General features: G+C 37.9%; 1 protein-coding gene and 16 non-coding genes across 17 annotated transcripts in view; all 17 read right to left on the reverse strand.

The window, feature by feature from the left end:
• The window catches only part of LOC150086522 (sodium- and chloride-dependent glycine transporter 2-like), a 63031-nt gene that overhangs the window by 33563 nt on the left and 6561 nt on the right, over positions 1–22907 (reverse strand). Inside the window, exons 2-7 of the mRNA XM_090371453.1 lie at positions 21101–21398; positions 15536–15667; positions 12875–13044; positions 12283–12332; positions 9052–9184; positions 8787–8921 (exon numbers count right to left, since the gene is read on the reverse strand). Coding sequence (XP_090227579.1) covers positions 8787–8921; positions 9052–9184; positions 12283–12332; positions 12875–13044; positions 15536–15667; positions 21101–21380 — 900 coding nt within the window. The 5' untranslated portion in view covers positions 21381–21398. The remainder of the gene's footprint in view (positions 1–8786; positions 8922–9051; positions 9185–12282; positions 12333–12874; positions 13045–15535; positions 15668–21100; positions 21399–22907) is intronic.
• TRNAP-UGG (transfer RNA proline (anticodon UGG)) lies at positions 113–184 on the reverse strand. The gene has a single exon. It is a non-coding gene; the product is annotated as a tRNA-Pro (tRNA).
• TRNAP-UGG (transfer RNA proline (anticodon UGG)) lies at positions 656–727 on the reverse strand. Its single transcript has one exon. It is a non-coding gene; the product is annotated as a tRNA-Pro (tRNA).
• On the reverse strand, positions 1200–1271 carry TRNAP-UGG (transfer RNA proline (anticodon UGG)). The gene has a single exon. It is a non-coding gene; the product is annotated as a tRNA-Pro (tRNA).
• On the reverse strand, positions 1746–1817 carry TRNAP-UGG (transfer RNA proline (anticodon UGG)). Its single transcript has one exon. It is a non-coding gene; the product is annotated as a tRNA-Pro (tRNA).
• TRNAP-UGG (transfer RNA proline (anticodon UGG)) lies at positions 2564–2635 on the reverse strand. The gene has a single exon. It is a non-coding gene; the product is annotated as a tRNA-Pro (tRNA).
• Positions 2836–2907, reverse strand: TRNAP-UGG (transfer RNA proline (anticodon UGG)). The gene has a single exon. It is a non-coding gene; the product is annotated as a tRNA-Pro (tRNA).
• On the reverse strand, positions 3379–3450 carry TRNAP-UGG (transfer RNA proline (anticodon UGG)). Its single transcript has one exon. It is a non-coding gene; the product is annotated as a tRNA-Pro (tRNA).
• TRNAP-UGG (transfer RNA proline (anticodon UGG)) lies at positions 5283–5354 on the reverse strand. Its single transcript has one exon. It is a non-coding gene; the product is annotated as a tRNA-Pro (tRNA).
• Positions 5556–5627, reverse strand: TRNAP-UGG (transfer RNA proline (anticodon UGG)). Its single transcript has one exon. It is a non-coding gene; the product is annotated as a tRNA-Pro (tRNA).
• Positions 5828–5899, reverse strand: TRNAP-UGG (transfer RNA proline (anticodon UGG)). Its single transcript has one exon. It is a non-coding gene; the product is annotated as a tRNA-Pro (tRNA).
• On the reverse strand, positions 6372–6443 carry TRNAP-UGG (transfer RNA proline (anticodon UGG)). The gene has a single exon. It is a non-coding gene; the product is annotated as a tRNA-Pro (tRNA).
• On the reverse strand, positions 6644–6715 carry TRNAP-UGG (transfer RNA proline (anticodon UGG)). Its single transcript has one exon. It is a non-coding gene; the product is annotated as a tRNA-Pro (tRNA).
• Positions 6916–6987, reverse strand: TRNAP-UGG (transfer RNA proline (anticodon UGG)). The gene has a single exon. It is a non-coding gene; the product is annotated as a tRNA-Pro (tRNA).
• Positions 7188–7259, reverse strand: TRNAP-UGG (transfer RNA proline (anticodon UGG)). The gene has a single exon. It is a non-coding gene; the product is annotated as a tRNA-Pro (tRNA).
• TRNAP-UGG (transfer RNA proline (anticodon UGG)) lies at positions 7460–7531 on the reverse strand. The gene has a single exon. It is a non-coding gene; the product is annotated as a tRNA-Pro (tRNA).
• TRNAL-UAG (transfer RNA leucine (anticodon UAG)) lies at positions 8005–8076 on the reverse strand. The gene has a single exon. It is a non-coding gene; the product is annotated as a tRNA-Leu (tRNA).

Consider the following 22907-nt stretch of genomic DNA (forward strand, 5'->3'; position numbering starts at 1 on the left):
TGGCGACAACTATTGACAGTGAGTCCAGTATCCACCGAGGATTATTACGACTCTATTAATCTATACAAAAACAGAATAAAAAAATATATATGTATATAAAATGAAAAGTCCTGGGCCCGTCCGGGATTTGAACCCGGGACCTCTCGCACCCAAAGCGAGAATCATACCCCTAGACCAACGGGCCATTGATCGGTGAGATTTTCATTTTACTTATATCACAGTTCTAGCCCTCCTAACAAGAGTACTTTCAGTGTATTCTATTTGGTTGAAGTTTGGCGACAACTACTGACAGTGAGTCCAGTATCCACCGAGGATTATTACGACTCTATTAATCTATACAAAAACAATAAAATAAAAATATATATATAAAATGAAAAGTCCTGGGCCCGTCCGGAATTTGAACCCGGGACCTCGCGCACCCAAAGCGAGAATCATACCCCTAGACCAACGGGCCATTGATGGGTGAGATTTTCATTTTACTTATATCACAGTTCTAGCCCTAATAACAAGAGTACTGTCAGTGAATTCTATTTGGTTGAAGTTTGGCGACAACTACTGACAGTGAGTCCAGTATCCACCGAGGATTATTACGACTCTGTTAATCTATACAAAAACAGAATAAAAAAATATATATGTATATAAAATGAAAAGTCCTGGGCCCGTCCGGGATTTGAACCCGGGACCTCTCGCACCCAAAGCGAGAATCATACCCCTAGACCAACGGGCCATTGATCGGTAAGATTTTCATTTTATTTATATCACAGTTCTAGCCCTCCTAACAAGAGTACTTTCAGTGTATCCTATTTGGTTGAGGTTTGGCAACAACTACTGACAGTGAGTCCAGTATCCACCGAGGATTATTACGACTCTATTAATCTATACAAAAACAGAATAAAATAAAAAAATATATATAAAATGAAAAGTCCTGGGCCCGTCCGGGATTTGAACCCGGGACCTCTCGCACCCAAAGCGAGAATCATACCCCTAGACCAACGGGCTATTGATGGGTGAGATTTTCATTTTACTTATATCACAGTTCTAGCCCTAATAACAAGAGTACTTTCAGTGAATTCTATTTGGTTGAAGTTTGGCGACAACTACTGACAGTGAGTCCAGTATCCACCGAGGATTATTACGACTCTATTAATCTATACAAAAACAGAATAAAATAAAAAAATATATATAAAATGAAAAGTCCTGGGCCCGTCCGGGATTTGAACCCGGGACCTCTCGCACCCAAAGCGAGAATCATACCCCTAGACCAACGGGCCATTGATGGGTGAGATTTTCATTTTACTTATATCACAGTTCTAGCCCTCCTAACAAGCGTACTTTCAGTGTATTCTATTTGGTTGAGGTTTGGCGACAACTATTGACAGTGAGTCCAGTATCCACCGAGGATTATTACGACTCTATTAATCTATACAAAAACAGAATAAAAAAATATATATGTATATAAAATGAAAAGTCCTGGGCCCGTCCGGGATTTGAACCCGGGACCTCTCGCACCCAAAGCGAGAATCATACACCTAGACCAACGGACCATTGATCGGTGAGATTTTCATTTTACTTATATCACAGTTCTAGCCCTCCTAACAAGAGTACTTTCAGTGTATTCTATTTGGTTGAGGTTTGGCGACAACTACTGACAGTGAGTCCAGTATCCACCGAGGATTATTACGACTCTATTAATCTATACAAAAACAGAATAAAAAAATATATATGTATATAAAATGAAAAGTCCTGGGCCCGTCCGGGATTTGAACCCGGGACCTCTCGCACCCAAAGCGAGAATCATACCCCTAGACCAACGGGCCATTGATCGGTGAGATTTTCATTTTACTTATATCACAGTTCTAGCCCTCCTAACAAGAGTACTTTCAGTGTATTCTATTTGGTTGAGGTTTGGCGACAACTACTGACAGTGAGTCCAGTATCCACCGAGGATTATTACGACTCTATTAATCTATACAAAAACAGAATAAAATAAAAATGTATATATAAAATGAAAAGTCCTGGGCCCGTCCGGGATTTGAACCCGGGACCTCTCGCACCCAAAGCGAGAATCATACCCCTAGACCAACGGTCCATTGATCGGTGAGATTTTCATTTTACTTATATCACAGTTCTAGCCCTCCTAACAAGAGTACTTTCAATGTATTCTATTTGGTTGAGGTTTGGCGACAGCTACTGACAGTGAGTCCAGTATCCACCGAGGATTATTACGACTCTATTAATCTATACAAAAACAGAATAAAAAAATATATATGTATATAAAATGAAAAGTCCTGGGCCCGTCCGGGATTTGAACCCGGGACCTCTCGCACCCAAAGCGAGAATCATACCCCTAGACCAACGGTCCATTGATCGGTGAGATTTTCATTTTACTTATATCACAGTTCTAGCCCTCCTAACAAGAGTACTTTCAGTGTATTCTATTTGGTTGAGGTTTGGCGACAACTACTGACAGTGAGTCCAGTATCCACCGAGGATTATTACGACTCTATTAATCTATACAAAAACAGAATAAAAAAATATATATGTATATAAAATGAAAAGTCCTGGGCCCGTCCGGGATTTGAACCCGGGACCTCTCGCACCCAAAGCGAGAATCATACCCCTAGACCAACGGGCCATTGATCGGTGAGATTTTCATTTTACTTATATCACAGTTCTAGCCCTCCTAACAAGAGTACTTTCAGTGTATTCTATTTGGTTGAGGTTTGGCGACAACTACTGACAGTGAGTCCAGTATCCACCGAGGATTATTACGACTCTATTAATCTATACAAAAACAGAATAAAATAAAAATATATATATAAAATGAAAAGTCCTGGGCCCGTCCGGGATTTGAACCCGGGACCTCTCGCACCCAAAGCGAGAATCATACCCCTAGACCAACGGGCCACTGATGGGTAAGATTTTCATTTTACTTATATCACAGTTCTAGCCCTCCTAACAAGAGTACTTTCAGTGTATTCTATTTGGTTGAGGTTTGGCGACAACTACTGACAGTGAGTCCAGTATCCACCGAGGATTATTACGACTCTATTAATCTATACAAAAACAGAATAAAATAAAAAAATATATATAAAATGAAAAGTCCTGGGCCCGTCCGGGATTTGAACCAGGGACCTCTCGCACCCAAAGCGAGAATCATACCCCTAGACCAACGGGCCATTGATCGGTGAGATTTTGATTTTATTTATATCACAGTTCTAGCCCTCCTAACAAGAGTACTTTCAGTGTATCCTATTTGGTTGAGGTTTGCAACAACTACTGACAGTGAGTCCAGTATCCACCGAGGATTATTACGACTCTATTAATCTATACAAAAACAGAATAAAATAAAAAAATATATATAAAATGAAAACTCCTGGGCCCGTCCGGGATTTGAACCCGGGACCTCTCGCACCCAAAGCGAGAATCATACCCCTAGACCAACGGGCCATTGATGGTTGAGATTTTCATTTTACTTATATCACAGTTCTAGCCCTCCTAACAAGAGTACTTTCAGTGTATTCTATTTGGTTGAGGTTTGGCGACAACTACTGACAGTGAGTCCAGTATCCACCGAGGATTATTACGACTCTATTAATCTATACAAAAACAGCATAAAATAAAAAAATATATATAAAATGAAAAGTCCTGGGCCCGTCCGGGATTTGAACCCGGGACCTCTCGCACCCAAAGCGAGAATCATACCCCTAGACCAACAGTCCATTGATGGGTGAGATTTTCATTTTACTTATATCACAGTTCTAGCCCTCCTAACAAGAGTACTTTCAGTGAATTCTATTTGGTTGAGGTTTGGCGACAACTACTGACAATGAGTCCAGTATCCACCGAGGATTATTACGACTCTATTAATCTATACAAAAACAGAATAAAATAAAAATATGTATATAAAGTGAAAAGTCCTGGGCCCGTCCGGGATTTGAACCCGGGACCTCTCGCACCCAAAGCGAGAATCATACCCCTAGACCAAGGGCCATTGATCGGTGAGATTTTCATTTTACTTATATCACAGTTCTAGCCCTCCTAACAAGAGTACTTTCAGTGTATTCTATTTGGTTGAGGTTTGGCGACAACTACTGACAGTGAGTCCAGTATCCACCGAGGATTATTACGACTCTATTAATCTATACAAAAACAGAATAAAAAATATATATGTATATAAAATGAAAAGTCCTGGGCCCGTCCGGGATTTGAACCCGGGACCTCTCGCACCCAAAGCGAGAATCATACCCCTAGACCAACGGTCCATTGATCGGTGAGATTTTCATTTTACTTATATCACAGTTCTAGCCCTCCTAACAAGAGTACTTTCAGTGTATTCTATTTGGTTGAGGTTTGGCGACAACTACTGACAGTGAGAACAGTATCCACCGAGGATTATTAGGACTCTATTAATCTATACAAAAACAGAATAAAATAAAAATATATATATAAAATGAAAAGTCCTGGGCCCGTCCGGGATTTGAACCCGGGACCTCTCGCACCCAAAGCGAGAATCATACCCCTAGACCAACGGTCCATTGATCGGTGAGATTTTCATTTTACTTATATCACAGTTCTAGCCCTCCTAACAAGAGTACTTTCAGTGTATTCTATTTGGTTGAGGTTTGGCGACAACTACTGACAGTGAGTCCAGTATCCACCGAGGATTATTACGACTCTATTAATCTATACAAAAACAGAAAAAAAAATATATATGTATATAAAATGAAAAGTCCTGGGCCCGTCCGGGATTTGAACCCGGGACCTCTCGCACCCAAAGCGAGAATCATACCCCTAGACCAACGGTCCATTGATCGGTGAGATTTTCATTTTACTTATATCACAGTTCTAGCCCTCCTAACAAGAGTACTTTCAGTGTATTCTATTTGGTTGAGGTTTGGCGACAACTACTGACAGTGAGTCCAGTATCCACCGAGGATTATTACGACTCTATTAATCTATACAAAAACAGAATAAAATAAAAATATATATATAAAATGAAAAGTCCTGGGCCCGTCCGGGATTTGAACCCGGGACCTCTCGCACCCAAAGCGAGAATCATACCCCTAGACCAACGGTCCATTGATCGGCGAGATTTTCATTTTACTTATATCACAGTTCTAGCCCTCCTAACAAGAGTACTTTCAGTGTATTCTATTTGGTTGAGGTTTGGCGACAACTACTGACAGTGAGTCCAGTATCCACCGAGGATTATTACGACTCTATTAATCTATACAAAAACAGAATAAAAAAATATATATGTATATAAAATGAAAAGTCCTGGGCCCGTCCGGGATTTGAACCCGGGACCTCTCGCACCCAAAGCGAGAATCATACCCCTAGACCAACGGGCCATTGATCGGTGAGATTTTCATTTTACTTATATCACAGTTCTAGCCCTCCTAACAAGAGTACTTTCAGTGTATTCTATTTGGTTGAGGTTTGGCGACAACTACTGACAGTGAGTCCAGTATCCACCGAGGATTATTACGACTCTATTAATCTATACAAAAACAGAATAAAAAAATATATATGTATATAAAATGAAAAGTCCTGGGCCCGTCCGGGATTTGAACCCGGGACCTCTCGCACCCAAAGCGAGAATCATACCCCTAGACCAACGGGCCATTGATCGGTGAGATTTTGATTTTATTTATATCACAGTTCTAGCCCTCCTAACAAGAGTACTTTCAGTGTATCCTATTTGGTTGAGGTTTGGCAACAACTACTGACAGTGAGTCCAGTATCCACCGAGGATTATTACGACTCTATTAATCTATACAAAAACAGAATAAAATAAAAAAATATATATAAAATGAAAAGTCCTGGGCCCGTCCGGGATTTGAACCCGGGACCTCTCGCACCCAAAGCGAGAATCATACCCCTAGACCAACGGGCCATTGATGGGTGAGATTTTCATTTTACTTATATCACAGTTCTAGCCCTCCTAACAAGAGTACTTTCAGTGAATTCTATTTGGTTGAGGTTTGGCGACAACTACTGACAATGAGTCCAGTATCCACCGAGGATTATTACGACTCTATTAATCTATACAAAAACAGAATAAAATAAAAATATGTATATAAAGTGAAAAGTCCTGGGCCGCCCGGGATTTGAACCCGGGACCTCTCGCACCCAAAGCGAGAATCATACTCCTAGACCAACGGGCCATTGATGGGTGAGATTTTCATTTTACTTATATCACAGTTCTAGCCCTCCTAACAAGAGTACTTTCAGTGTATTCTATTTGGTTGAGGTTTGGCGACAACTACTGACAGTGAGTCCAGTATCCACCGAGGATTATTACGACTCTATTAATCTATACAAAAACAGAATAAAAAAATATATATGTATATAAAATGAAAAGTCCTGGGCCCGTCCGGGATTTGAACCCGGGACCTCTCGCACCCAAAGCGAGAATCATACCCCTAGACCAACGGGCCATTGATCGGTGAGATTTTCATTTTACTTATATCACAGTTCTAGCCCTCCTAACAAGAGTACTTTCAGTGTATTCTATTTGGTTGAGGTTTGGCGACAACTACTGACAGTGAGTCCAGTATCCACCGAGGATTATTACGACTCTATTAATCTATACAAAAACAGAATAAAATAAAAATATATATATAAAATGAAAAGTCCTGGGCCCGTCCGGGATTTGAACCCGGGACCTCTCGCACCCAAAGCGAGAATCATACCCCTAGACCAACGGGCCACTGATGGGTAAGATTTTCATTTTACTTATATCACAGTTCTAGCCCTCCTAACAAGAGTACTTTCAGTGTATTCTATTTGGTTGAGGTTTGGCGACAACTACTGACAGTGAGTCCAGTATCCACCGAGGATTATTACGACTCTATTAATCTATACAAAAACAGAATAAAATAAAAAAATATATATAAAATGAAAAGTCCTGGGCCCGTCCGGGATTTGAACCCGGGACCTCTCGCACCCAAAGCGAGAATCATACCCCTAGACCAACGGGCCATTGATCGGTGAGATTTTGATTTTATTTATATCACAGTTCTAGCCCTCCTAACAAGAGTACTTTCAGTGTATCCTATTTGGTTGAGGTTTGGCAACAACTACTGACAGTGAGTCCAGTATCCACCGAGGATTATTACGACTCTATTAATCTATACAAAAACAGAATAAAATAAAAAAATATATATAAAATGAAAAGTCCTGGGCCCGTCCGGGATTTGAACCCGGGACCTCTCGCACCCAAAGCGAGAATCATACCCCTAGACCAACGGGCCATTGATGGGTGAGATTTTCATTTTACTTATATCACAGTTCTAGCCCTCCTAACAAGAGTACTTTCAGTGAATTCTATTTGGTTGAGGTTTGGCGACAACTACTGACAATGAGTCCAGTATCCACCGAGGATTATTACGACTCTATTAATCTATACAAAAACAGAATAAAATAAAAATATGTATATAAAGTGAAAAGTCCTGGGCCCGTCCGGGATTTGAACCCGGGACCTCTCGCACCCAAAGCGAGAATCATACCCCTAGACCAACGGGCCATTGATGGGTGAGATTTTCATTTTACTTATATCACAGTTCTAGCCCTCCTAACAAGAGTACTTTCAGTGTATTCTATTTGGTTGAGGTTTGGCGACAACTACTGACAGTGAGTCCAGTATCCACCGAGGATTATTACGACTCTATTAATCTATACAAAAACAGAATAAAAAATATATATGTATATAAAATGAAAAGTCCTGGGCCCGTCCGGGATTTGAACCCGGGACCTCTCGCACCCAAAGCGAGAATCATACCCCTAGACCAACGGTCCATTGATCGGTGAGATTTTCATTTTACTTATATCACAGTTCTAGCCCTCCTAACAAGAGTACTTTCAGTGTATTCTATTTGGTTGAGGTTTGGCGACAACTACTGACAGTGAGTCCAGTATCCACCGAGGATTATTACGACTCTATTAATCTATACAAAAACAGAAAAAAAAAATATATATGTATATAAAATGAAAAGTCCTGGGCCCGTCCGGGATTTGAATCCGGGACCTCTCGCATCTAAAGCGAGAATCATACCCCTAGACCAACGGGCCATTGATGGGTGAGATTTTCATTTTACTTATATTATTAGCGATATTAATTCCGGAAATCAAATTTTTCCATTTTTACAAAACGATAGATGCACAAAAAATAATTTAATGGTGCTTCGCATGTAACTATAAAAATCAATAAATAAAAAGTACAAAAAAGCAGAATCGAAAACAAATGTTAAACCATCACCTCCAAATATGTCTTTTCATTTCATGAAAAGAAAAAAGTAATCTTCCTCTGGAATTGTTTAATTTATTCAGGAAGCTTATTGGTTGTTGACAACCAATCAGGAATAGTACGGAATGTTGTGCTATCAACCAGAATACCTGGCCTTTCTTTTGTTTCCTGGCTAGTCACTGCAAACACTTAAATTGAAGATAGGAGCCATTATAATGTTGATATGAAATATCTCTATTAACCTTTTTTGATTTTACGGAAAGTTAACAAATCGATCGTATACTGTTCGATCTTAACTGGCGAGAATGTTGGGTAACATTGTCGCTATTTGGACTGCCATGATTTGCCTTTTGTTCTCAACAGAAAACAGCTTCCCATTCTATTTGTTCTTGCGTATGATAACCAATTGTTAGAGGGAACATTCAATCGCGTTAGTTTTCACGCCCCACTACAAATAATTGCTATCTCTCCCTACACGAGAACACTGATGTTTTTATGCAGAATAAATTTTATAACTACTAAACAATGACATCACCTGAATGTCCAACAGTTTCCCCCAAGTTGGCGTGATAAAGTACAACACTCCATCCATAGCGCCCTCTTGAAGTAAGCCTGTAATTAGTAGCGTAATGAGAACAACATAAGGGAATGTTGCAGCGAAATACACCACCTAGAAAATACGAAGGATAATGCTATAATGGTCCAAGCCTCATAAATGATAATTGTAAGATTAGCATAATAAAAAAATATATTTATATGGGTTCAGTTCAAATTGAGAACGACTGAATATTTTAACATACTTTTCCAGATGTTTTGATCCCTTTAAGAAGGCAAGCAATGACCACCATCCACGAAAATAACAAACAAAGAACTAACTGCCACTGTATGCCCCCTGGATCCTCAATACCAGTAGAAAGTTGCAACACATAACGTCTGTATTATATATAAAAAAAAAAGAAAGAAAATGCATTAATAGCAGTACCAATATTAGTGTACTAATTCAGATTTACCATTAAACATCTTCGAAGATAATCTAAATGTCAAACACATGTCTCGAATTTCTATATATGAGTTGATGAATTTAGAATTCTCACAATAAAATGAGAATTTGCATTAGCAGCTTCCCCTTGTGTAGGAATGGACGCTGATGAAGGCTCAGAGTCGGTGATATAAGATTATAGTTCGCACACATGGCGATCAGTTTTGAGGTCTGCGAGGAAGAAAGGGTCGACATCGAGGTCTGTTCGGCTTCGAATGTGGAATGATTCTGGAGACAAGATGCGCAGGTGCCAGTTTCTGGACAACAACTAAAATAGTTAAGTTCTCTAGTTCTGTGGTGTCACTAGTCTACCATGACTGGCTGAACAGTATTCGGACAACCAACCAAAGGATACACGTGAAACAACCACGTGTGGTCGACACCTGTGATGACGCCATGTGTCTCGTATAACATAGGAACAGCAATATCAATATCCACATGGACTATGCATCGTATAGTCTATGGCAGTGGACGGTCGTCACGGGTACTTATACTCATGATGACATAAGAATTGAACATGGAAATCTGTCGTCTTGTTGAAAAAGAAACGTGAGGCCACAGCACCTAGATGCACTGTTGGTGTTTGGCAGGTTAGAGGCGGTGGTGTTATGGTTTGGGGGACTGTTTCCATGGCATGCCCAATTCTCTGATCACAGTTCATCAACGACTCGATAGGAACCCATATCTTTCTATGGTCACCGAACAATGCACGCTTCAATGACAGAGTATTCACACAACTCGGACGTCTACCAATAAGACTCCATGCCACAAGATCCAATAGGTTGATAACTGGTTTCAGGAACATGACAGTGAATGTAATCCAGTTAACAATTCACCCGATCTCAACTCAATTGAGCATGTTATAGGACCTAGTGGGAAAAGGACATTCGATGCTATGACCATACACCTGATAATGTGCGGACATTATTGGAAACTTTATTCAACGCATGGGTAGCACTACTACAGGACAACCAACCATACCAAGGCGTGTATGGGCTGAATTATATCAAAATGTGCCAGCTAGGTGTTGCCAATGCAAAGCCAACTCAGTATACTTTTATACATTTATCGCACAACCCATTTGCCAACGTGCGTGCTGAGGTAATTATGACAATAGAGCACATGATGATAGAGGAAGAAGAAAGTAGTTTCATTGTGACAGTAAATGAAATTTGAAGAACAGTACAGCATTTATTAGGGTATGCGTGCATAATATGGAATTTTCCCATGTTTATTTTGGAATATTTCCTTGCATCCGAACTGTTTTTTCAATGCCAGTTCTCCATTCAGTAATAAATATTCAAACAGACTTGTAGAAAGTCTCAATAAAAATATTTCAATAAAATAAAAAAATCTCAATATTTTTATTGAAACATTTACTATTTTACACTTTCAGCGTTTTCTGTAAGTTTTAAGTGTAAAGTAGGAAAAATGTTATTTTAATTGTGATTTATTTGTAGTTGAGGCATGAATCAACTAGCGTAAAACAAATTTTTAAATTTAATATTTTAAGAGAAATATGCGCGAATTTATTAAAAATAAATAAATAAAATTTATTATTAAATTTGTTCAAACTGTAACGTTAGCTGTTTTTACCATTCTTTTTATATAATTAAAAAAAACAACTTTATATTTAATTATCTACATTTTTGTGTTTATACTTTAAAATAGCGTATTTCTTACTTCTTTGCTTCAGTTTTCTGTAATTTGAGATTCTACAGGATAGCTGCTTTCGAAAAAACAATAAAAAATCCTCAGCAAAACACTCATTCTATTTATAAACCTACATATGTTATTAACTCTTTCAAATTTTCGCATTTACGAGTTCTGTTGTTTGTTTTCCTTTTTATATTCCATTTGCGTATTTGATGTATTGGCCTAAATGTTTTTTGCTTCCGAATATTTATTTTTGTGTATGCATTTCTGGAAATCTGTAAAATAAGCATCTCGTTCTTAGAATATCATTTGCTCGGAATAAGAGAGAGAGAGAGAGAGAGAGAGAGAGAGAGAGAGAGAGAGGTTAATAGAAAAGAAATATATAATAGTTAAATATATAATACAAAAATTAGGATTAACATTTAAAGAAATATATTTTAAAAAAGTTTATATTTTTAACAAAACTATAATTTAAATTTTTTAGGTATTTACACTTTTTTTTGTCCATTACTGTACATAGAACATTTTCTGCTCTCAATGACGATTTTGCTTTGGAGATTTGGATTTTATAAATCATTGCACTTTATAAAAAAATATACAGTATATATAATTCTAAAATATTCGTAATTCGTTATGATTTTGAGATCCAAATATTGCATTCTATTTGATGAAAATGCACTTTTTTTTTTTCATGCCATTTTTTGTCCACTAATGTATACAGGACATTTATATTTAAAAAAAAATAATAATAATATATATATATATATATAATTTTAAAACATTCGTAATTAGTTTGAGATCAAATTATTCAAATAAAGATAAACATTTTCAATATTTTTTGATATTGTCACTCTTTTTTGTCCACTACTGTATATATAACATTTTCTGCTCATTGAGGATCCAAATAATTTGATTTTTATAGATAGTTTTGAAAGACAATCCACTTCACTCGGAAACTAGTATAAATATCTGATTAGGTCAGGAAGGTCTCGTGTAACTTCTCTTTTTCCTGTACACTATACTCTTCTAGTTTCATGCAAGAATTCTGAGCATCAACAAACACATTCGTATGCCATAAATAAATTAGAGCAAAACGGAAACTACAAACACAACTCACTGCACACTTTTTACTCTTCAAAAAAAAAAAATAAATAATAATAATAAATAAATTATTTTTATTTATTTATTTATAATTTTTGCCAGTGCCTGAATGGTGAACATTGAGAGTACAGTAGTACGTGCGTTTGAGTTGACTGTGATTCTAGCAGTTGTCACAAGTGAATAAGAAATAGTAATAAAAGATAAAAGTAATTATATGTACTTTTATGATACTTACTCCCAATATACTTGGCTGGATGTCTGTGATTTCCGACTAGTTTCATTTGACTGAAAGAGAAATAAAAACTGTCACTTTAAGACGAGGTTTTTATCCTTAAGACACTGAGAAAATTACTTCTTCCTTTATGTAACGTTGTCGTAATAATAAAAAATCTAGATAAACATACATTTATTAAGATTATTACTATATTTAATACCACTCTTATATGACATGAAATTAATAATATAGTTTATTAAGCTAAACTACTAAAATACCCATCACCAGACTCTGATGATGGGTATCGGTAAGATACCTGAAACGTCACCTTAATGTATAGTAGTTTAGGCGCATAGCTTAATAAATTATATTATTAATTTCACATGGTATAAGAGTAGTATTAAATATAGTGATAATCTTAATGGAAAACAACCACCTAACGTCCTTTCCCACTATATAATTTTAATTTAAACATAGAAAGTAGTTAGTTCATTATTTTGTCGAGAGAGGGCATTAAACACTATAGTACCACTCTCAGTTACAGTAGACGGAACTATGCTTTGAAAAAAGTAAATATAAAGTTTATAATCATGTATAATGAATTGGCACGTACTATTTGACTTCTCACATGACACTGCGTTCCATTGGCCCATGTAGGGTCACAGCTGCTCCATGGCACCGTACTTTGGAAAGTGGAAAAAATGTAGAAAACTGTATACGACATAATGACATTGTAATATATGCAGACAGTAAGCGATACAGTCACCATAGCAAATCCAATACCTGAAATGATAGAAAGGAAAAGGAAATCAGTGATGAAAAAAAAAATAATAATAAATAAAGAAGCGAACGTTCGCATAATTTTTTAACCAATTAGCATCAACATAACATTTATCCTTTTATTATAGCTAAAAACATTTATTTATTTTTTAAATCGAACAAAAATAATAAACTTTGTCTCTCTCTTTCTCTCTCAGACGAAAGTCTCAATAATCGTTTGGCTTTTGTGCTTCCGTATCAATCGCAGCCTGAAATGTGCATCCGACATTTGGACGCCAAGTGGGCGTCCTACAGACAAAGTTGGCGGAAGGAACAATAACATGTCGCACAGCATATTTGTGAAATTGCGAAATGGTCGTTAATATTCTAAAAGAAAAATGGATATTTCTAGCATCAAGGTGGACTCCTTCCAAGAGTTGGGACTATTCTAGGAAATGTGGCTTTTTATAGAAAGTCTTTACTGCTAATTGTGGTTTTAAAACATTCACAAACTTCACTGCTCTGCCATCAATTGCTAGTATGTTTGGTGAATTGATATTTTGTTGTTATCTCCCCACCTAAAAATTTCTTTCGACATTTGACATCTGTATGCAAAGTGCTAACCGACATTTTCTTTTTCAATGTCCCAGTTCTAAAATTTCTATTAATAATAGATATTTTGCTTACGTCAGCTTTTCTTTCTATTAAGATAGAAACACTTTGATGTCATCATTAGCTGTACAGTATATCCATGAAAAGGGATCAAGAAACTATAATGCGTGAATTACAAAAGAAAACATCAATGTTAAGCAGTAGCGGCCTCTGGTGATCAACTGATATTATAAAAATATTATTTTATTTATTATATATTTTTTAATCGATAACAAATTTTAAATCAGATAGAGGGCTGTCTTCTCGCTTATTTTCAAGTTTACAACGAAGAAAACGTTTTAATTTTTTTTAAAAATAAATTACTATCTTATTTATTGGGGAAAAAAATCATAATAAAAGCAAGCAAATTAATAAATATCTTCTTTTACTAAGTACTATAGGTTCTAATACCTCTCGTGTTTGGGGTTTTAATTTAAAAAACAAAAAAAAAAAAAAAAACAAAAGCAGGGCTAGAAACTGGAGACGGCCTTTCCCTGGATTATTTAATCATCTTTTGCGAGGGGAGTGAACAGTTCCAAAGCGTGTATATACATGTGTAGGGTATTTGATATATGTACACAATGAGAGCCAGTTTTAGATAGCACATCGTTTCGTTCTGTAGACTACATTATGTAACATTAAGTAACAACTGTGACTGCATTATGTAACAGTTATTTATAACATCTATTTATAATATAGTGGCCAACCATTGCCTAGTGCGTCATAGTACATAGTGGCAAATGATGGTGATGCACAAAACACTTCAATAAGGTCTCCTCTCAGGTGACTAGTTTTCAGACACTGCAATTTGCATAACCGAAGGATCCTTTTTTGTGTCCATGACTGTTGCTTTTCTCTTCACCCGTTTCAACTGATCCACATCCTCCTTAAAGTGTGGCTTCCACACCTGTATGCAGTACTCAAAATTTGGCCTAACCCAGTCTTATACACTGGGTTAATCACCTACTTATCACTGCTGACAAAATTCATGTATATCATTAACAAAACCCCATGTGCTGTCCTAGAAGCCTGTCTGCACTGCTCAGAGAAAAATTTCCCCAAGATGTTGGGATTACTGCTTTCCATATGCAATACTTTGCATTTGTCACTGTTAAAATTCAATTTCCATTTCTCAACCACCTGCTTAATTCTATTAAATCTTATTGCTGGAGCTTGCCCTGATTACTGTCATTAACCATCTCGCCAACTTTGTATCATCTACGAAAAAACTTCTTAGAGATATGCCTTCATCAATATCATTAATAAATATTGAAAACATAAATGGGTCCATCAGTGAACCATGAGAGAAAACACCAATAACATTAGTACAAGAACAGCAGTGTCCATTCGTAAGCATTGTGTCTCCTACCCCTCAATCATCCCTTTATCATAGCAGCAACTTTCCCCTAATGCCACACTGCTCCAATTCGTACAACAGTCTTTTACGTGCAACAGTATTAAAAACTTTTCTGAAGTCTAATAAGTATATGATGTCAAAATTATTTTTTTGCATTCAGTCCCTTTATTGCTGAGTCCTTTTTTGCTGTATTCCTATTGAAGTGATCCTGTATTACTTCTTTGATCACCGACCCCATTATTTTCCCAGAACAGAAGTCAACTTACAACTTTATAGTTACTCACTTCTCCCTTTGATCCACTGGGGACCTTCCCTGAATCCAATGACGCTCTCATGAGTATGGCGTACCTATTTTTGCTCCTCTTTTAATATAGCCAAACGCTACTGATAAGAAAACTGATTTCTCACAGAATCAGCTTTGAGAATTTTTAAACAAACCTTGCATATTACAATTTGTTTTATTAATTTCATTTAGAATTATAAAAAATAACAATAAATTTATTTTACCTTTGGCTATAGGTAAACAGGACCATATCGCTAGAGGTCCCAGTCCAGCAAACTGTCCGAATGCTAATTCCATAAAATACATGGGTTTGCCGGCAAGAAATAGCATTACTAAATAAGGAATGAGAAATGCCCCTATAAAAAAAAAAAAAGAAGAAAAAGAAAACAAGATATTACTTTAGATGTGATTTACTAAACTTGGAAAAAAATAGCGTCTTTGTTATACTAATTACCTAAAATATAATGGTTAAAACAATACTATAATAGACTCCAATATCTGGGACAGCTGGGAAATAATTTGCCCGGATAATCATCAAAATCAAGAAAAACTCGTAAATATGACAAAAAAGAAAAAGCTAATTTATGTACAAACCCGCATGCTCTATTTCCCTCGTGGGTAATACAGTTGGTAGAATAGTCATCCTCCCCACACCAGGTGGAAAAGACATGGGTTTGAGTCCCGTCGATGATGAGTGGAATTTTTATGGATCTTTTTTACAACATGGCTGAGTTAATCGGTCTCAGGCGAGGGTACCATGGTTTTTTCTCCCGGAAACTCGAGTTTTTTGTCCAGCAAACAGAAAATCGACCACACAACACACGCAATTTACAGACAGTATATACTGTATACTGAGCAATATGGCCATAGCCCTAATGCTCCTAAAACCCAATAACAACAACATACTCTACTCATATTTATAAAAGTTAACCATAGAATGGGAAGATTTGACATAAAACTTAATACTAACATATTTTTTGAAATAGGACAACAATGAAATTCCCATTTTCGTCTGGTTTCCCTTCCAGCCAATGATGGTACTTCTTAAATATTGAAGGTCAACCTTGTCAGCGAGAGCGGCGTGTCCTTATTCTGCGTATTGTTGTTGTTGTTGTAGTAGTTGGGTTTTAGGAGCATCAGCGACTAAGGCCATATTGCTCAGTGTATATTGTCTGCAATTTGCATGTATTCTGAGGTCCATTTTCTGTATGAAAAAGCAAGGAGAAAAAACACACTACCCTCGCTTGAGACCGACCTCAGCCACGTTGTTAAAAAGGCCCATAAAAATCTCTCACTTCATCGACGGGACTCGAACTCTAGGTCTTTTCTAACCAGGACGACGATCCTACCAATTGTGCTACTTCGAAGGGCTGTTCTGTGTAGTCGAGTACAGACTAATTAATACTTTAACTCCATTTCCCAAGTTTATTAAGATTTGATTCAATGGGAGGAAGGGGGGGATGGTAAGAAAAGCACTATCTTAAGGCGTTGAAATCAGCACGGATTTGATTCCGTTCTTCCAAGCCAAATTTGACGAATACATGTACTTCCTTTCGAGATAGGAGGAACTTTTTTTCCCATATCGCTGCCATATCGCGGCCTTGAGTGATAGTTGCATAATTTTTGATTGAAGAAAATATATAAACCGATCACAGAATACAGGGCCGATCCTAGAGTTCATGAGGGACGAATGCAAGAATTAATACTGGGGAGAAAAAGACGTAGCACTATAACGAGGAGTCTTTCTGAGCTTTAGGGGAACCCATTGTTGGAATGTTCGGATACAGCAGCAGAGTACAGTAGTTCACACGTTTAACTTTATCGTGGTTCTAGTCACAGTACTGCTAAATAAGTGCTAATCCATGGCACGCCAGTGGTATATACCTAATTCTGAAATAGGAAATGCACTTTCCTTTTTGTTTTCTGACTCCACTACACATACTCTCTGGCTAAGGCGATGCAAGTGCCATCTGTCGAAGAGAAATTAAGTTAAAAAAAAGATTTTCCCCCCTTATATGTAATAAATTAGAAATCTCCTTCCTTTCATTCCGTTTCTTTATCACTTTCTAAAGTTGTAAAGATTATTTATTGGGCATATGTTAAACTCTAAAGAAACTAAGGCTATCAGGCGTCAGTATATTGCGACCGCGCTTGCATTATTTGGTCCGTTTTGTTTGCTGGACGAAAAATCAGAGTTTCTGGGGAAAAACATGCAATCCTCGCCTGAGACTGGCTAACTCAGTCACGTTGTGAAGAGGGCCATAAGAATTTTTGGAGTTATTGAGGGAAGCTGTGAATTTTTGTATTCCAGTTTCGAAATGTCAACCCCACTTCACCTTATTTTTCACCTCATCATTCAACATGAATTGCTTACCTTCTAAGAGCTCTTGTCGATAGCATAAACAGGTCACAGGATAACAAATCAGCACTATAAGGAGAATGGACAAATCAGTTCTATAAGGAGGAGGGACAAATCAGCACTATAATGGATAAATCAGCACTATAATGGATAAATCAGCACTATATGGAGGATGGATAAATCAGCACTATATGGAGGATGGATAAATCAGCACTATAAGGATGGACAAATTAGCACTATAACGAGGATGGGATATATTAAGTTTCAGTGTTAATTCACTCATTATTCTTCTTCTGTCGCATCATGGGTGGTTAAGCAGTGGATCGCGACCGCGTGGTCAATCCCGAAGCAATTTTAAGTGGATCTCTTTTATATATTCGAGCTCAAAATGTTTTCTTTAAAATGAAAGTGTAGTATAAACAATAAAACCTCGTTAATTCGAACCCCAATATTTCGAACTTTTTTTTAAAAATATTTTGAGACCGAAAATACTATGCAAAAAAATAATTTGTTAATTCGAAAACTTTGATAATTCATAATTCTTGCTTAACTTCAGCTTCATCCTAAAACAAACAAACATTACTGCTCAATATAATTCGAAATAAATTCATAAAAGTGGTAAAATTTTTCGAAAAGAAGGGAATGAAATATTGGGAATTGTCGAGTATACCGTGGACTTTGAAATCTTTGCTTCACATATTTGTGCAAACTTGTAGTTTTGATAACAGGTTTTCTACAAACACTAGAGGTTTTATCAGCCCACTGTCACTGGGCGTGCCCTTTGATCGATAATCCGGACGATCTCCATTTAACCGGCAGTTATGAACCTGAATATTTTGAGTTGGGAGGCGTATCCACCGCACTGCCACGAAGGCTTATATTAAAAGACGCTCCTCACATATTAATAATGTTACGAAGGAGACTTTAAAATACCAGACACAGTTTACGCTTTGGTTTACCCTTCGAAATATTGGAAGTTCATGACACGAAGAGTTACCCAAGTGGGCCCTGTACATTGTAGTTCACCAACGGACGGATATAGGGCACTTTTCGTGTTCAGTGGAGCATAAAATTACACCCCTACTTAAATTTTTTAATGTTAACGTCTGGGTTAGAAGATGAGATCTATTTTATATTATATTGAGTATGTTGCGTGCCAACATACACTTGAATGCGCAGGTGCATTGATCGAACAAAAATGAATGCAACGTACGACAGGGTTCCCATTTCTTCTAATAATAAAAAACTGGACCTCCTAGGGAGTAATAATAGCTTCAACCTTTATTTATTATTTTGGGGGGGAATTAACTGAGATCCCTATTTTCCAGTACTTCCGCGGGGGTAGAAATTTAAGTGCAAACATAGCTTCAACCTCACCTAGATGCAAGAAGAAACATACCAAGTTTGGTTTCAGTGAATCGTATAGCAACCATATAGAATAAGAACACACAGCCTTCTTTATACACTACCTACCAAAAGTTATGGACACCTCTCCGATTGAAGGAAATTGTGTATGGCTAGGAACTCGTGCTTTGTGACAGCACTCACAAAGCAAGGATTGTGAAATGGTTTGAAGAGAATCATATCGGAACATTGCACTGACCTCAACCCAATTGAACATCTTTTGAAATAAAGTGATATGTTGAATTAGTGCAAGACCAAAGTGGCCTCTTTCAGTAATGGAATTCACAAATGCTTTAAAAGAGGAGTGGAACATAATACCGTCAGTTTTCTACCAGTAATTAGTGGTAAATCTTTTTTTTTTCTTAAAGTCCGAGTAAAATTTACATTCCCATTTGAGTTGCATTTAAGATAAGCGCCAAGGTAACCAAGGTGATGTAAATAATCTCAGCTACAGTATACTGAAGCTGAGATTATTTACAAATGAGTAGAGAGGCGTATCTACTGCACTGCCACGAAGGCTTATATTAAAAAAAGCTTCTCATATTAATGTTTATTTTTACTGAAAAGTGACATCCTCATCATTTTATATTCTGTTTGTCATCAACATTTCACAGTAACTGGATGAAATGGAAATGAGGACTGCATACTGGATGCAGAATTTGAACGCTTTCTTAAGAAATCATTTGTGAACAAAATGAGTAGTATGGCCAATTTTACGGGGCTTCTATAGTCGAGTACATTCATCTACCTATTTATAAAAGTTCTGGTTCGAATTACAAGGATCTTATCTGATCTTTATGAGCTGGATATATGTACTGCAAGCGATAAGGTTTTTCTGGGATCTTCCCTAGTTTTTTTTTATCTCCTTCACAGGCCACCGGCGCTTGAATTTGTAATTTATGGGCACAATTTAAACTGTCGCCTTACGTTCAGAGTTACCTTGGTGTTTAAGAAATTCAATGCCTTCTCGTTCAGAGACCCGTGTCCTGTGACCAGGAAAGAGGTTTCAAGACTCAGTGAGAGCCATGATTCGTCTAAGTCAGTCAAATCATGGCTCTCAATGAGTCTTGAAACGTCTTTTCTGGTCACAGGACACGGGTCTCTGAACAAACTCTACCAGTTTGTCCTCCACCAAACCGAGCTGTGCTCCTCTAGAGCAAATGAGAATTGGAAACACATATTCTTTGAATGCATCCTGCATGAGGATTTTCGGCAGCCACTTAGGAACAGCATCGCCATCATTGCAAAGAATCATGTTGACCAGCTCCTCCAGTCACCTGGTAACCTTAGCGCATTACAGAACTTTGCGGCCAAAGTTTTTGAGAGAAGGAGAAACAACAGCAGAGATAGGAACGCTGAGAACCGTGACACTAGAGAAACTTAAACATTTACTGTCTGTTTTTGTTTTTTTTCTCTCTATTATTTTTGTTTGTGTGTTCTTTCCTTTTTTATATATACTGATAAAGCTGATAGATGTCCTCATTCGCTGCAAAAGAGCCAAGTTTTTTGTTCGTTTTTCTCTTTTTTCCATAACTTGCACCACGGGTCTTTTTCTCTTTTTTCCCCCCTTTCTTTCCCTCTGGAATGGGCCCCCGAAGAGGATCCTGGCCCACCTTCGGGCAACACTAGGTGGATCAGAGTCTCTTTTGAGACAGTACGTGCTTTACTGGGACTGGCCCACCTTCCCGTGGTGTGGACGAGTATCCAGAATCGTCTGTCCAGTTGACTGATGGTTCTGTCGCCCCTCACAAAAACACATGTCCGCATGTCCATGCTTATTCACAATTGTTGCCAAATCATAAAACTGTATCTATAATTAAATCGAAAAAAAAATATATATATATATATATATATATTAATTGTTCAGTAACTTATCTGGTATTCGATGTCCAGAAAACTTCAAGAAATCAGGAAGTGACGCTTTCATTGTGAGTATGCATTTCCAGCGGCCCCAGGTTTCATATTACATTCCGTCCCATACGTCCCACTTAACATATCTATTTTAAAACTGATTTGGATCACATACCTCCACCATTTTGGTAAGCCAGATACGGAAACCTCCAGACATTTCCAATGCCGACGGACAGGCCAACACACGACAGAAGAAATTCCCATTTGCTTCCCCAACTTCCTCTAGATGCGATGCTCTGAATGGACGGCCTTCCAATTGAAGCACCACACATGCTGCTAGACATAGCCGATATTCTTCGGAGTGACACCTGCGAGTACGCGGAATGGCGACGTTTAATTCCATGGTATGAGTTTGGTTTTCGTTGAAAGCCATGAAAGGACTTAGGTCTATCCATACTGCTATCTTCTTGAATCTGGAAAAAGAAAAAGATTAAAATAGTACAGGAACAGTCTCAAGGTAGACTTCATATACTTTTGCTTATAATATATACACACTGCCAAAAAAAAAAAAAAAAAAAAATACATGCCTTTGTATTAAGAAAACTGTGATGTGTTGCTTCATTGAGTACAAAGACTGCACAGGCTGTTCGACTGCAAAAATCTGAAAGAAGAATAGGAAAAACGCGTGATCTATCAGACTTTGAAAAGGGTCTTATCGTGAGTGCACGTTTAGCAGAAGCTAAGAATCAAGAAACGAAAGACATAACTGGTTTCTCAAATCCATCCACCTCAAAGATTTTTAATAACTGGAAAGCAAGCGGTTCTTCCGCTTCTCAAAGGCGCAAATGTGGCAAGGAAAACAATACTTCAAGAGTATTGTTTTCCTTCATACTCTAAGGAGGACTGTGCTGGAAAATAGGACATCCAGCGTGCAGCAAATTACATCTGAATTCAATCAAGCCCAGAACTGCCCTATTTCAACCCGTTCCATGTAGAGGGAAGTGAAGAAATTAGGTATTGGCAGTCGCCTGCCTATTCGGAAACCACTTGTTTCAGAGAAAAACAGAAAAATCTGCTTGCAGTGCCGAGAACGCCGTGATTGGGCAGTGGAACAAATTGAAAGGTTATGTGGTCAGACGAATCACGATGGTAGGCGGAGAGAGTGGCAAGAACCACACGAAGTGATGGACACTGCTTGCCTTGTTAAGACAACCCAAGCATCTGGAGGTGGTATGATGGTATGGGGAATGTTTCGCAGGCAAGGACTGGGTCCGTGATAACGGTGGTAGGTCGAATGTCATCCAGGGACTACCTGAATTTTGTATCAGATCTACTGCACTCTGCAATGTTACACTTTTATCCCGAAGGTGATGGCCACTTTATGGATGACAATGCAACAGGGCATCGTGCCAGAGTCGTGCAAAATAGTCGGAGAATATGACAGGGATTTCCACCATCTTCCCTAGCTCCCACATGCACCTGATCTGAATGCTATTGAGAATGTGTGTAATATGTTGAGAGAGCTGTTCGGAAACGAAGGCCGCTTCCTTTGACTTTGTCGCAGCTGCGCGATATTTTGCTGGAAGATTGGTTACAATTAGACCCAAACGCACTAAAACACCTTATAGAATCTATGCCGCGCAGATCACTTACTGTTATTAGAAACACTGCTGCGGTGGTAGCAAAGTGGTGTCATCACCGTCCTCCCCACACCGGGTGGAAAAGGCCCGGGTTCGAATCCCGCCGATGACGCGAAGAACTTTAATGGGCTTTTTTCAATCCATGGCTGAGTTAGTCGGTCTCAGTCGGCTGGACGAAAACCCCCAGAAACTGGGGTTTTTCGTCCAGCGATACAGGCAAATCGACCACAGACACAATACACATGGATATATGTAATAACTTACCAGGTAACCCTAATGTAATAGAAACAAAGGCGGCCCGATTCAATATTCAACAAAGGTTCGTAGTGTTTTGGCCATTGT

Source organism: Mastigoproctus giganteus, chromosome 4 (assembly GCF_048544385.1).
Source record: "Mastigoproctus giganteus isolate SK-2022 chromosome 4, ASM4854438v1, whole genome shotgun sequence".
NCBI classification, from domain to species: domain Eukaryota; kingdom Metazoa; phylum Arthropoda; class Arachnida; order Uropygi; family Thelyphonidae; genus Mastigoproctus; species Mastigoproctus giganteus.